This window comes from Nymphaea colorata, chromosome 10 (genome assembly GCF_008831285.2).
Source record: "Nymphaea colorata isolate Beijing-Zhang1983 chromosome 10, ASM883128v2, whole genome shotgun sequence".
Lineage (NCBI taxonomy): Eukaryota > Viridiplantae > Streptophyta > Magnoliopsida > Nymphaeales > Nymphaeaceae > Nymphaea > Nymphaea colorata.
In genome coordinates this window covers 24131670-24147904 of record NC_045147.1, presented here as the reverse complement: position 1 = coordinate 24147904, position 16235 = coordinate 24131670, and the positions used below count along the sequence as shown (strand labels likewise).

The 16235-nt window shown below is 38.2% G+C and overlaps 1 protein-coding gene across 1 annotated transcript; it reads right to left on the bottom strand.

Moving 5' to 3' along the window:
• Positions 1–8275: 8275 nt before the first annotated feature.
• Positions 8276–13634, bottom strand: LOC116263202 (nicotinamide adenine dinucleotide transporter 1, chloroplastic). Its single transcript, XM_031642840.2, has 9 exons — positions 13147–13634; positions 12777–12872; positions 12112–12218; positions 11352–11397; positions 11013–11122; positions 9257–9351; positions 9082–9170; positions 8912–9006; positions 8276–8826 (listed from the first exon to the last, which is right to left on the bottom strand). Exons 1-9 carry the CDS (start codon positions 13217–13219, stop codon positions 8584–8586), a joined length of 954 nt encoding a protein of 317 aa, XP_031498700.1. The 5' UTR covers positions 13220–13634; the 3' UTR covers positions 8276–8583.
• Between the last annotated feature and the right edge of the window lie 2601 nt (positions 13635–16235).

Here is a 16235-nt window from a genome sequence, read left to right as displayed (position 1 = left end):
AAAAAAAAAAAAAAAGATATCCGTAGATATGTAGACAGAAACATGTGTCAAAAGGACTGTTTGTTAAAAAGAGAAGGGTAGTATCAAAAGATGAAGTAGATATTCAAAATACTTTACTTTGATATCTTTGTTTTTTTTTTCTCCCTTTTTTTATTAATATCTCTCGTCGGGGGGGGGGGATGCTTCGCTGGATTGCGAACTTGAAATATTGTACTTTAATCAAAATAAAACCAGCAATGCATTCACTTATTGATATCTTCTTTCTACTCAAATTTCAAATAAGTTCCTACATTATTAGTCCCACGTGTACTTCTCTTTCTTCTTCCTTTTAAAATGGTTCAAGAACAGGAATAACCTGGACACACGAACAGCTAACGCTTAAATGAAATTCCATTTAAAACACGTCTTCTTCAATAGGAATTTTGAATTTCAAAAGTAAACAATCCCATCTTAGACATATGAGCAAACATGCCAAAGATCTGTCGAGTTTGAGGGAAATATCTCGAAAATGAGAAGAAGAAAATAGTGAACTCATGAACATTTAATAAGCGTGGACTAATCCCAAATTTGAAATAAAGTCTACAGATTTAATTCTTTTTGTTTTTCACTCTTTCGTTTTAATACGCATAAAAATTCTTTTAATCACCCTCTTTATAAATTGAATATTTTTGTCGAAACCAAACTCAAATTCGAGAACATCTCAGAAAAGCTTGGATTTCGATTCTTTTTGGAATTTGAAATTGGATATTGGTTTGGACCGTCGTGGCACCTGTCCAAGCCTATCAGCCTACGTTTACAAGACCATCAAAGTTTGATTCTCCATCGATCTCAGATCTAGAGGGATTGAAAATCCATGATAGCTGAAACCCACTTGGATATCAAATCCATGACGTAGTGTAAAAATCATGGATTTTGAGATCTGATTTTTTGGATGGGTGGGGTCGGACTTCATTCTGGAAAATCTATTTGGACGACCCCTTTGCGCAGGACTGCTGGATCTTGTTTAGTAATGCCAATCAGATTAAATTTGAGAGCTTATTTGTTTGATAAACAAAGAAGCAGAATACATGTATGACCCGAAACTGGTCATGAATATGAACGGTAATGGAACCCAATATCCAATTGCATGTAAGACATGATTAATTAGTAATCGGGTCTAGATCTAGATCCATTTAGAGTGTTTGTTTTTCTCTCAACCATATGGATGGCCAAGATTATTCCTTATGGTCTGGTCTTCTGACACCTATTTAATAGCCTCGGATTTGAGAACCATAAATTTAAGATTAGAACCTTCACCCTCCCCTCAATATCGATCATAATCTCAATACAAACAAGAAAAATAAGGATCTCAAGCGTGAATCTTATGTCTGTTTGATGAACCATGCCTCGAACATTGTACCTACCAATTTCTCTCTTTTCAAGAAACAAACAGAGTTGCTAGTGTTAACTACAGCTGGCTCAGCAAACATGTTTATGGATGGATAATAAAGAAGGAAGAAGATTTATTTATGGAAGTGCGGTTATATATGGTAAAGAAAAAGTCATTGAGCGGTCATTTTCCAACTTAACGCACCATTTAAACCATATGGAAAGTGGGCCCTCGAATCACATCCGCAATTTTTCAATCAATTGCCTATTTAGATCAGTTAGAACTTAGAAGTGGGGGGGGCTACTAATCCAATTTGGATTTTTCTCTTTGCACACATCTATAACAGTTTTGGCCCCAGCAGCTCTTCTAAGGGAATTCTTCAAAAGCACACCTAAAGAATCCACAATAATAAAAAAGTGCACCTAACCTTATCGTTCCTGTTGTTAAATAGATGCTTAATTATTTTTGCGGCTGTCTCTATTAAGGGTATCGCGTGCTTTTCTTTTTAATAATTATATTGGTCCAAGCTTATGTTGCTAATAACCTGGGATTTATAGGCAAATGGTTAACTTAGGTGTCTATTTAACTACAGGAAAAAAGGTCAGATGCTATCGCTAATTTTATAGGTGTGTTTTTTTAAAATTTCTCTTTAATAACAGCTTCCTTTTTCGGTGGCACGTTTTGTTGCTTCTTGCTTTAAAAGGCATCCTGCTTTAATTTAGTTATGTGAGGTGGGGGGTGCATCCAAGCACTTTTTGATTTGGTTAGCTTGTCACATAGAGGGTGTTTAGATCGTCAATGCGGAAGGAAACAGTATTTGGTGGATTCACAACCATTTCTCTTGCTTACAAGGGAAGAAGGAGAGGAGGAGAAGGATGATGATGCAGGCATGTGAGCACCACCGAATACAATCTTTGCCAAAGGGATTGAGCTGTAAAAATATGAGAAAGAACTTGCACAAATGAGTTGGCTGGCGCCACTCTCAACAGTTGCTCATTTATACACGCCCCACACACACACAGACGCGTGTGAGTGCTCATTTGCGCTAGCTAATCCAATGCATATTTGCTTTAAATGATCATCATATGTACTTCATTATGGTACACATTATTATTTACATGAGTGTGGCTAGCTACCAACCATACATAATTGTGGCCATATGAATGTGGGGATGCAAGCAGGTTTGGTGCCAACACGGTCAGATGAACGGAAATGATCGAATAGAGCAAAAAATGATGAAAACCTCGGTCAAATAGGCTCCTTCAATATATAAGAAATGGCCAGACGAAGTGGTTTTATTTGATAAAATTGGACAGTTTCAGTGTTGATCAGATGTCGAAAGCATGATACTTATGTCTATGGAGAAATTGCTTTTTACTATTCGATTTTGACAATTTACAATAGTTTTTGAGTTCTTGCGTTCCGCTCACTCTCTCCCGTAGACTCTCTTCTTCACTCCATTCTCTTTCTCATTGTCCCTCGTACCCCTTTCCGTCTGCCATTTCTCTGTTTATTTAATGTTAATAGTTTAACATTCAACGAGAAGAAATAAGGAAAACATAAGAAAGATAAAGAAAAAGAAAAGCGGATGGCTTCAGTCAGATCCAAAATGGTACTCTGAGAAGGCAACTCCCTCAGACATGCTTTAGAACCAATACCTTCTGATATATATATATTATATAACCAATTTTGGTATAAACATTGTCATTTTACCTGATTTAACATATATTTTTCGATGGATAATAGCATATAGACAGATTAACGTTCTTCAGGGTGAGCAACATGCCAGCGTGTATTATCAAGAATCCTGTAACAACACTTTTTTGAGACTTTTTCTCCCTTCTTTCTCTATTTATCTATAATAACTACTTTGCTCAAACGCTCCAACAACACTAATATTCTTGTCTTGTAAGCTAAAAGGGGCCACCAGGGGCGGAAGAGTAGCTCAGGCTGCTTCATCGATCTCACAGTCTATCTACCCTTCTAAAATTTGAATATTTATTTGGGTATGTGTGCATCTGCACGCACACAGATATCTTCATGACGAGGAACCATTTTGAGGCTGTTTCGCATTAAGAAACATCTTATGAGTGTTCCATGAATTTACCATCAACAAAGGGGAAGCTCAAGTTGCAATAGCAACAAGATTGAGATTCCATTCAAGGTCTTCACGCATGCATGTGCATGAACGTGAACGTAACAATGCATCAGGCATTGCCTGAGCCTATTAATTCACGCCGGTTTCTCAGTTTGGGAAGAGAAAATGATCCGATCAATATAAAGAAATGCTCTGATTCATGGAGTTTCACTGAAGATGTTGATGCTGCATGAATTGAGTCCAAGATATGCAGTCATTCGATAGGAATAAGTTGAGGCTTAATTAGTTCACATTAATTTTCTTAACAAGTGCAGTTTTTTTTTTTGCGATAAGATCTTAATGGGTGCCGTAGAGAGCCGGCATACTTTGGTACAAAAAAGGTTATATGAAACTTCCGCTAGTTTTTCATTTGACCAGATGGGGTAGGATTTGTTTAGTTAGTACTCAACATCAGCAGGTGAAAGGGCCATTAGAAACAGACACACTCACTTTCTCTCCCTCTCCGTGCCTTCAGGTGCAGGTGACTATGATTCCGGCGACAACAATATCAAGATATATGCACGGCACATGGCCGGACAAATATGCCTCTTTGCCGTTTTGATATTTTTGGCATCATTTGCATTACTGTTCATTCATTTTTGGTGGCATCAGTACTGGTGATCATCAACCTTGAAAGAGCAGTGTCATTAGTACTGCATCGGTCGGAGATGAGCCCACAGTGGTTGATCTTGACGATATTGATTTTGTACATGTCTCCATTGTCATTGACGAAAATTCCTTATTGAATTCCTAATATTTTGATGGTTCGGACAGCTAAAAGAGATCACATTAATTAAACGAAGGCCAGTTAGACGAAATGGGTGGACTTATTATGCAAATTACCAACCAAACTGCCCACTTTAACAATCGCTCTTCGGTTAAAGTCGAGGAGTTTATGGACAAGAAGTGGATCACCCGGTGGGGGAGCACGTGCACCCACCGAGCTCTAATTAATCATAGCTTAGTTCCTTATCAGCAATACAGGCAATAACCCCACATTGATCTCAACTCTTTAATGGTTAATCAATTATTTAAACGCTTTTTTGTAAAAGCAAAGATGATTATCTGTTCCCTCTGATGCATTATAGCTGATGATTGAAATCATAATTGGTTTTGTATACATCATCTCCCGCTTCCTCTCTCCAGGGACAAACTTTTCAGTGTTTGCTTACTCCGATCTTCATTGGAGGCAGGATTACTTCCTATAACCTGCTAGAGAATCGATATTTCATTAATTGTCCAACATGCCATGTCTGTTTGAGGAAGTAATAAAGAATCAAATTCACCGTATGATCAGGTGATGAGCGGATGATAAGAGAGGAATATATATATATATATATATATATATATATATATAGAGAGAGAGAGAGAGAGAGAGAGAGAGAGGTGCGGGTATTCGACAACCAACGAATTTCAAGAGGAGTCAGTAAAGTTTCTAATAAAAAAATATAACATAAATCATGGTCCTATATGGAAATTGTGAGCCTTAGCTGTTGGGTGGACCAAAGTGAATGATTTCTAGAGTGGGGTTATTGCTGCTCGTAGGGCCATTAGCTACACGTCTACCCATCCATCTTTGTGCTGTAAAGAGAAGGTTTAGAAAAGAATGAAAAGAAAAACAGTCCATCAAATATTTCATTAGCATGCAGTTGGCAATATGGGCTATTAAAAAAGAAAAACCAAAAGAATTTTGCATGAAATCCTGAAAGTTGTCGACTTTTGCAGGACACTTATCTAGAAAATATGTTTGTAGGACAAGGATGGATCGCCAGCTTTCTTTAAAATGGGAAGCCGTTTCAGAGGAGTTTTGGTTGCTTGCGTTTGGAATTTCATGTGGTGGGCTTCACTTTCAATTCAGTGATTGCTTTATGAGGTTTTGCGTCGGAAAATGGCAATTCAAGGATCTGCGGGAATGTAACTTGTTGCTTCAATGATTACAGGCCAGTTTGCCTTTTCCCCTTTAGTTCCTTTTTCCTTTGTTTTTTGTTTTTGGTATAAAGTAGCATAACCCCAGGACGCTTGCATATATAAAGCTAATCTATTGGTGAATTGTGTTTAACCATCTTATATTTTAAATAGCCAAAGTGGAATTTTGACTTGAGTAATCCGAAAAGATTCAAATTATTGTAAGAAAGGTTAGGCATTTAGATCGAATATTTGAAGCCTGAGATGGGAAAACAAAAAACAAAAAACTATCATAGATGAAACTTGGGGTTATGAACAGCACGGCACTGTAAATAAAGTTGCAAAGCCTCATCTTGCTTCAAAGTTAAGGCCCCTCAACTTTGAAAGGCGGACGACAGACTTTCAAAGTGTTGTCACGAACCATATGCCACAAAGAGGCATTGCCCACAAAAGTTGCTAAAGCAATGGCTTTCCCAATATTGATCTTCAAGGACTGGATAGGTTTTGTGGTCATGCAAGAGACACATAACTCTGATCCTATCATCGACCTGCAAACAAGCGTCAGTGAGCCCTACTCTCTATAATGCTCCCTTATCTCCTCAAGGTTATATATAATTTTTATTTCAACAGAGAATGTGAAGAGGTTGCAGATAATTCACAACATAAAGTAAGCCAATGACCCTTCCACTCTGGACGTTGAGCTTCCCCATGTTACTGTCCTTATAAAGACTATTGGAGAATAGAGCTCTCTCTCATATATATATATATATATATATATATATATATAATATGTAGCAATAGTATGAATGTAGGGATGTGAATGAGAACATTTAGACAAGAACTAGGAAAGTTTTCCAAGTGGGTGCAAGTATAATTGGGTCGAACCAAATACCTCGGGTTAGGTCCTTGTTAATTTCCTTGAAATGGGCGAGGTGGAAGGCACGATCCAGTTCGTCGTGGGCAAATGGCAATCAACCTGGGGTATTCGTCTTCTGATGTTCAAAGTGCATGTCGCAGGAGAAGGGGCCCGATGACTTGAGGCGATGGAGATGAGTTTAAAAAATACGGCTAAGTGGGCCGGTCTCCACTTTCCATGGTAGAGGGATTCCCTCTGGGCCATAATCTCAACTTCTCACTCGTCGCAAAACTCGTACTTGCATGTTACTGAAAATAGAGCGGAATATATGCAGGATTCCTTATATGTATGAAAATTAGACCATTGTAAAGTTTGGAAAACAACTTTTGAAAAATTGACTACGATGAATTCATTCATACTATATGAACCTAAGCAATGTAGTAGCTTTGAATGGGGTGCCGACTTCAAGGATAAGAGGATAGAGGACGATGGGGTCTCTATCCCTTCCACCTCTCTTTTTCTTCACCAATCAAGTTAGTCGCGCTTCAATAGGATGTTGATACGCGAACTTGATGACCGTAGATTCGCAGGCCTGCAGAATAAGCAAATGTGGGATCTGGTACAAGGTGTAAGTGTGACTGCCCACTTAGCCGCTCCCAGTCAGCCCATTCGAAAACACTAGAACAGGGCCTTTCTCTTCATAGCATTTCTCAAATGAAAATCGGACACTGCCCACCTAGCCGCCCCGATTCAGCCCATTTGGAAACACTAGAACAGGGCCTTTCTCTTCATAGCATTTCTCAAATGGAAATCGGACATCTGGGAAACTCGATGGTACTAAACTATTTTAATGCATAAAAATATATATTCAACAGGGAGGAGTGTCAGCGGGAATTCAAATCAAATATATTCTTAACCATATTTCGATATCAGCTTTTTTGAATATTCACATAATCAGACTTAAGTATGAATAAGAAAAGAAAAAGATCTAATATCACATCCGACTCATTTTTTTATTCTGCCTGCGCCTGGTAGGGCCAATCTTCTTTCCCATTTTTTCCCTTTATAACAAGAAAATGGTGGAAATTTTCTGAAAAAAAATCACCTTGTTGGATTTCAAAATGCCGACTGAATTTAATGGAAAGACTTTTGAGGGTCATCAAACACTCACTATAAGGACGGTAAGCGCACCGGTCCTTGGTACCCGGGCTCTATAGGAGAAAACACTCCGGCTACTTGCCCGGTAAATAGTGCTCTCCGCCAGCTACACGTGGCAGGCCTACTGGGGCAGACCAATCATCGTGTGCCTGTCACAAGGTAATATTCTCGCCGTAGTGCAAACAAAAGGGCCAGCCAGATGTCCAATTGCCCGTCACACTTTATCCCCTTTTTCTAATTACTGAAACAATTCTTAGAAGACCTGGTTTAAACCCGTTATAGTTACCATCATAACTTGCATGAACCAAAAGACGTGACCGATTATTCATGTATTAATCCTCTCATGATGAAGTCGGTTCGAACGAGAATGCGAACCATGAGCAATCAAGGGTTTCACTTGCACATATCCATAGCCAAGACCCCAGTAAAAAAGCATTTCAAACTTTCAATGGGGCCGTTTGGCAACAGCAATAGATTATTACTTTCTTACAAACCTGCTTAAAAAATTAAAATTAACGCAGATTTGTGAAATGTTGTCACAAAGTGTTCCATAAATCTATTCTAATTCTTAAGGTAAATACACAAAAAATAATGACCTGTTACTGCAGCCAAACACCCCCGCTGGTCCATTCGGACCATTCCTCCGCCACTTCCACTGCTTTTCCATCTTTCAGAAAGACTGTGTACCTGTACTCATGAATAGCAATGACATGCAGTCTACCTCGTTTATCAGACAGAATGTATCTTAAGATGATAATCAGCCCATCACGTGACATATCCTCAAAACAAGGTCAGGCCAATTTGGTAAAATCGACCAGCTTTACAGCTTATTGAATCATTGCAGAAGACATCCACCACCAAAATTGTGCTAGATAATGCTCATCAAGTTCACATTACAACTTACTCTCTACAAAATGCTTTTGATCAAAGCCCCCACAATTATCAGTTACCGCAGCTTATAATCACTAGCAAAAAAAGAAGGAAAACAGGAAAGAAAAACTTCCTTTTTCTATTCCAATGCTCATATTATACATAACCAAGGGGCCAATTCATGACATCCATGCTCATCAAGACCAGGAGTAGTTTCTTTGCCATCCACTCCACTTTAGCACTGGGTATATTGTCAACGGGTTTGAAATAATGCTGTTTCTTGTGAACTCAAAGTGCATGAGGATGTGGCTCTGGGGGAAATAAGGAGATTAGAAATCTATGAATCATCTCAAAACTTGTGAAAGTAATTACAGCTGCCGGTGTGGTCCTGAACAGGTTGGTAGCGCAACCACGGTAAAAACCAGGGATCCCTTCTTTCTGGAAAACTTTTCTAATACAATCAATAACACCAAGATACCGCTTCTCGGTATGGCTTCCATGACCTTGTTCTTGAAGTCTAGAGCGAACAACCTGCATGAATTGGAATATTCAGGAGGGAGAGTTAGAGAGAGACAGAGAGGTTCAACTCAAAATCTGCTGGATCCTATTAGAATACCTCATGTGGGTACGTCAGGGTTGATGCAACAATTTTTGAAACTGACGAGGCAACAGCAACATCACTTGCAGTAAGGGCATCTACAGTGGTATTATCTGAAACCAGTTTCTTTTAATCAGAAATGATTTTTTTCAGAATCCAAATGTAAATAAAGCAAAATAGCAGAATACCTCGCTTAGCCAAATAAAGTTTGATTTTCTCATATGTTGGAAATTGGATGGCAACATGACTGATTCCAGCCAGCGCAGGCACTAGGCCACTGTTCACCATGCAGGTGTAGAGTAAGACTTGTACAATGTTTCTTGAAATTCACATAATAATCTTTATTTAAGCAGCAACTTGTACCTGTACAGTCCTCGTATGCCCTCCTCATGTACAATCCTCCGTAAGGCCGAGAATGTACTTTGATAAGGTACTACTCCAGACCGCATACCTTGAGTCTACAATAGAAACCAATGCATTCATAAGTTTACCACACGTTGGACATTAGCAGCCTCGCCAGTGAACGAATAATTTGGAAAGAAATTGAAATTTCACAGCAAAACCATGACGATTTTGTCTTTTTAACAACATAAACCTCGTTACAAAGACATCAATACATAGCATATAGAAAAGAACCATTATCCTTTTCAAGGAAAATGATTGACGTCGACAGAGATACGAACAATAAAATATTGTTTAAATTCCCCAATTCACATAGGAGGCTGAGATTAATATGACAAATGAATGGTACATATTCTCCTCAACACCTGACTTCCAGGTGACTAACTACTTGCACATACTTTTGTTGCCACATCTTAATGTTTTCACATTGTCTGCATCTGTATCTTCAATCATGCATGTAACATGTTTGCTGGATATCAACTTTTTAGTCGTGACAAGAAGGCCCGCCTCTTGCTCATAAAAGCTTCATGGTAAAGTACAAGGGCTGAACCGCAAATGCACAACATTCAACACAAATCTCTGGATACATACTCAAATACCAGAATCAATGTCATAAGAGTATAAGGACAGAAGGACACCTTTCTCTAAATACTGCAGGTCACAAATTCAAATGCCTCATGATATAGCCAAAAACTAATATACCATGAACGATTATTGGACAGCCAAAGCAAACTTTGTCTAACCCAGCCGCCTCCTCAAAGTTGCGCTGCTTGAAAGATGCCTCTTTTATTACCACCCTCCAATTCCAAGCAGTCCAATTTTTGAAGCTGGCCTTCTGAATGACACGACATTCTAATCACCAACTTTTGTTTGCTTTTGGAATATCTATTATTTCTTCAGTCAGTATGGTGTTAGTCTAGTTACCACATCAAGTACAGGGAGAGGATGCAGGATCAAGTGGGGAAGCTTGTAACACCAGAAAGGAGAAAAGGGAAAAGGAGATTTCACTTGGAGAATCTTCCACGCATTTGACATTTGTGACAACTTTGTTTATAATTACATTATTCCACATGGAACATTGAAGTTTGTATGCCAATTCTAAACTTGAAAAAGCATAAAAAAAGGTAGTTTTTTTTTTCCCTGAAGCAAGAAAAAACAACCATAATAAACTAACATTCCTTCATGTTTTTTAGAAAGATTAGTACTCCTTCATGTTTCTAACCAATCTAAATGCCAGCCAGACATACACTTACAATGTACTTTTCAGTCATTCCTCAATGTAAAACCCTCTCGGTACCCTCCCTCCCTTTCCTTCTAGGATTATTTCTGCATTTTCCTTGCAGCTAGGCAGCACACTGTGGCTGCTGGTAACATCCTTCAGCATAACAGCCTTAAAACAACCTACCTCGGAAAATGCAGCTTTTATGGACTTACACAACCCACATTGCCATGATGTGAATTCAAACAAACAAGAACCCTTCTTAGAAATACATCAACTACAATTGTGTAAATCTTTCAGAATTAATGAATCAAAGACCATATACACCTTCCGACCATGCAAACTATGCAAATGTGTGGTGAATATAGCAATTTCAAAATTGAAATATGGAACAGAAAAAACAAAGGAGAGAACCAGTAAACTATCCCATGATGAACATTAGCGCACAGAAGAAGCAATGTTAAGAACACATTGAAACTTCAGAAGCCAAATGCACACCTGAAATCTAGTCTTCACAACCCAAAGAGGATTTGTAGCTATAGTTGTTGCAGCTCCTGCTCCTGAAGCAGCAACCATGTTGGCCCCTACTGATAGTTGATGTGTTTCATCTGTATGAATATCAAATCTTCGACAAGGTTAAAAAAAAGCCATACAGCACAGCAATTACTTAAGTTACCAAGTAAATGGAGCAACAGAATTAACATTATCTAACAGAGAAAGATACAACGTAAAAACAATTTTCACAAGATAAAGCAAGGCAAAAAATCTGGATAAAATATGAAGTGCTGGGACACACAAAAAGTAAAGGCTGTTCAGTCAAAAAGTTCAGAGGCTAACCATGAGAAAGCCAGCTTTTCAATTGGTCATACATCGTAAAGTAAACCTGCAAAACAAATGAAAAGATAGTATTATTTATCTTAATCTATCAATGTTTTCCCGCACATAAAAGACGAAGAGAAGAAGGGTTTGTAGATGAAACGGTTCTCTAAAGACATCCTGTAGTAATCCAAAACAGATGTATCTTGTCTAGAATTGACAAATACTCAGATATTTGAAAATTTGTGAACCTTTTTTACTATGTGATAGGGAAAAAAGTGCTTTCTGGACTTTTCTAAACTGGTTGCCAGTGCAATGCTTGCAATTTTGCTCAAAGGCAGATGCAAATACTGTTCAAGCATCGACAGTAAGATTCTTCTATGACAAAGCGTAGGTTTTATTTGCTCTCTCTCCTTAACAAGCATCTTTTCTTTTGAAAAATAAAAAGGTAACTCCAAAAAAGATATACACAGAAAAACAAATAAAACAAATGACTAATTTAATTTAAGTAGGTCGTGATATCAATTTGAACAGTTAAATTCTTTGATCAGAAACATTTATTCAAGGAATGAGGTGCGAGATTGGCCAACCAAGTGATGCATAAAGCAGAATGCTCGAATTTCAGCAAGTAAAAGGAAGAATCATAACAACAAAAATGAGCTCTTCCTGCATCCTGAAGCTTCAAAAGTCGAAACACATGACTTACCAAATGAAATTCCACGGGCCAACTTCTCTTTTATTTAATATAAAACAAGGAAATATGAAGGACAACACTACTTACAGCCCAATTTGGAAGCAATGCTAAAATTGTAGGTGAAAGGCCACGGTACATGCCACGCATGCCTTCCTTCTTGAATATTTGTTCCAAACTCCCAACTATAAGACTTCCTGCACTCAACCCAAGAATAAATACTAGTACCTAAGGTCAAACATGATACTGAAATCATTTACATGCATTGCACATGGAATAATGACTCTCTATTAGACAAAGTGCTAGCAGCAGATGACCAATTGATGTGCTCAAACTTTCAAAAGTGCAATTTCTTTTGTCCCTTCCCTTCATGTTTTAAACAATAGAAAATGACTAAATGTAACGGCCAACCGCCAACATAAAACAAAAAGTACTTCCAAAAGATGTCAATATGAAGCATGCATACCTAGGAGAACCAAACAGCTTTTCTCCCATGGTTAGCTTTTTTTTTTCTAGAATTTTCTGACAATTGCGTAAATAAAGTTCTTCCAACTGAACGCAGAAAGTCGACGAGCGTGGACCAACTATAAAGCTTGAATACTCGATTACTTTTCAACTGGAATTTAATATTATGGACTCGCATGTTATACATATCAATTATCAAGCAGCAATATGTTCAACAACTATAAGATTGAGGGTGTTCATACAAGTATGTCAGAATAAAAGAACTCGCCAAAGATAAAGGGGTGCCGTACCTTTCACGCCGCCATTACTGAGCTGCGGGAGTCCATGAACCTGAAATCTTGTTTTGATGACATCCAAAGGGCAGACGAAAGTGGCAGCAATAGCTCCTAAACAATTACGTTTAATATATGAATGTCTTTTGTTCCACACACGAGGCCCATGCTTCCAAGCAATTGGGCAAGATACTGGAAGATATTTTATGAATAATAAAAGCTTTCTAGTTTCCAGTAAGCTGGAACTGTATATAGTGCTTGAAGAAAGGAATCTAGAGCGAAAGGTATCAAAAGTAAGAAGCCTAAAATCGACAATTGCAATCGGGAAATCAAACACCTCAACAAACCAAAACAAGAAACTTTACAGAAAGAAGGACTGGGTCCGTACCTGCAGCGGCTCCTGCTCCGGCGTTGCAAAGAACACAGCTCACACTCTGCGTGTGAGCGTCCCTCCTGGTCATCCCGATCAGACGGAAACAACGTCGGAATTGCCTCGAATATTCTAGCGATGAGGCTCGAGGCCGGTGGCGCCCACCAGTGGAAGCGGAAGATCTAGGGCTTTCTCTGCGGGGGCCAAGGGACTGCAGAAATACCGAGGCGTTTCGACGACGATCGGTGGGAAATCTGGGGTTTCTGTGATCGGCCTGGTTTCCTCACTCGGGAGGGAGATCGAAGGGACGCAGAGTCGCATGGCCAAGGCGAAAAGGGGGGGGTTTTCCCGTTCCTCCGAGACCGCCGTTCTCGACGACGGATTGGCCGGTGCTATCGACGAGGAGTCGCTCAAATCATGACGCGAAAGAGGGAAGCCGATCTCCCGGACGCCTATTTCCCCTCTCCTATTAAATTATTTTCTTTTTTATATCATTAGGTTCTCCCAGTTTCCCTCTTCGACGGCTCCGCCACTTCGTGCGTCCGTTTTCCTTTCACCCCTCTACATGGATTACGAGTTGGCCGACTACACGTGGCTGACCCGTCTATGCCCACGTGGCATAGGATCCAAAACCATTAGAGCCCGTTCTAAATCGGATTCTTGATACGAATAATTCTACCAGCTTACATAAATACTGTGGTTTAAGTGACAATTTGTGTTCCAATTTTGAATTTTTAATCATTTGACAATTATCAAGCATTTAAGAGCATTCACTTTCCCTATATATATATATATATATATATATATATATATATATATATATATATATATATATATATATATATATATATATATATATATATATACATCAAATGATTGGTGTTGTTAGATGTCTAAAATTTTTATCATGTATTGTTATTTTAATATAAACAAAGGATTTTGATGCTTGAAAGTTGGACTGGTCTTGGCTTAAAAGTTTATATCAAAACTGATATTCACTTCAATGTTTGAGAAGCATTTTAAGGAAAGTTTTGGATGGATGCCATTTTGGTAGAATTTTCAAGATATGTTTGTTTTAATAACCTGCTATTGCATCACGTGATGATGTGATTTAGAATCAACTTGAGATTGTTGGTCGTGAAATTTTTGGATTTCTTTGGGGAACAGGCAAGTTGTTGTTGTAACTTACCATGACTGCGTTTCCGGCGAGTCGAGTGAGAGGTAAAACTGATATCCTTGCTTTGTGGTTACATTGCCAAGCAGAGAAGTCTCTCTATTGGATTAGTTTTCTTGAAAAAAAAAAAAAAAAAAAAAGACTAAACAACAAGTGCTCAAGAGCTTCTATATCCTAAAGGAGATAAGACCAAATCCCGATAAGCATTGGGCAAACAATAAACTACTGCTCAATTGGCTTTATTTTTGAGAAAAATTCTCAAACAGCCACCTATTGATAAATGACATCAGTTTTGGATAGAAAAATAACAAAAATACCTTTCACAAAGACAAAAGTATCCTCATCAGCTAAATGTAGAGTGATTCTTTATGGGAGGCACTTTTGTCATTTCATACCAAAAAGTAATGTTTTATGTCATAATATAACTCGAAAATTGAAAGCGGTTATTTGTCAACTTTTAAAAGTTGAGTAGTTTTTTTTTTCTCCCTCTCTTTTTATAATTGTTCTTTATTTAAAAAAAAAAAAAAAATCAAAGTGAGTTTTCAAGTTGCTCTTCTACTGGAAAAAGCATGCACACCTGTTTGAGGATGGAAGCATGCTTGCCTTTTATTTTATCGCAAGGTACTGAAGGTTGCCTTTTATTTTATCGCAAGGTACTGAAGCTTGCCTTTTCTTTTATCGCAAGGTACTGAAACTACGTATTATACAGCAACTGCATACTCCAATGTCGTTAATATCACTTTGGAGTTATCAAACCAATAAGCATGACGGAGTATTGGCCTGTTTACCACCTTATTCTTTTTTTTTTTGTTTTCTTTAAATAAGACGCTTTAATTTCATCTTAATAATAAGAATCACAAATCTACATCGGCCCTGCAACATATCAACGTTGATATAATATGACTTCCACTTAATCGTAATCGGATTTGGATCCAGACTCTGTAATTATTTGGTGCAGACTGGCAGTGCAAGAAATAAGATCAGCACTTATGTGTAATCGGATGATATCTTTGTCAATTAGGTACCCAACTCGGATTTGGATACAGTCAGGCCAAGTTCAAATTCGATTAATAATCAAATCCAGATTTACTTACCAGTCCATGTAAACAATTTGAAATCGATCCATAATATAACATATTTCCTCCATTTGGATATTTATCTAAAAGTGGGCAAAAACAAAACTGCTGCCTTATCTGAAAGCGTGAGAGTCCCAAATAGCAATCTTGACAAGCCAAGAAGCTGACAAGTGATTGCACAATTTCTTTTGGTTGCCAAACTAATTGAACAAGAGTTGAACGTTTAAACAAATTGAGGATCTCAGCAACATAAATCTTATATACATGCTGCGTCTTGATAAGCATAGGGCTAGTGGGTGCATGAATTTGACATCATGGATAAATACAAAAGTGGTTGTATTTGTATGCACAGCCGCACAACACAAAAGTGCACAGGTCGTATGCAAGACACATTCCCATCAGCTAAGGGCCATCTTAAAAGTGGGCCAAGGGTCCACATGTCATGCACAGAGGATTGCGGATAGTGCACCTTGATGCACATAACCATCCCACCAATGAATAGGAATCGACGTGAATCTCATGTTAGGAGTTAGTGAACACGCCTTTAAGCAATAGGAGCCATGTGTGGTCTTGCGTGGGCAGTTGCCTACACAGTCTATAAAATTTATTTATTTACATATTAGTCGGCCTCAACTAATTGCTTATTGGTGTCTCTCAATCATTTGTTTATTTATGTACGATGCCCCTAATTATCATGCATTTAAAGGGCTTAAAATTTTTGAATAAGGCCTTCGTTTCTAGCTATACCATTGATCTTAAGGGAGTAAAATATGAGCTCAGCATAAGCTCAAGTCAAGCTGGAGAAATAAGGTGGCGTATCCAATTTTGCTTTGCTTGTCATACCAAATCAATGGGTC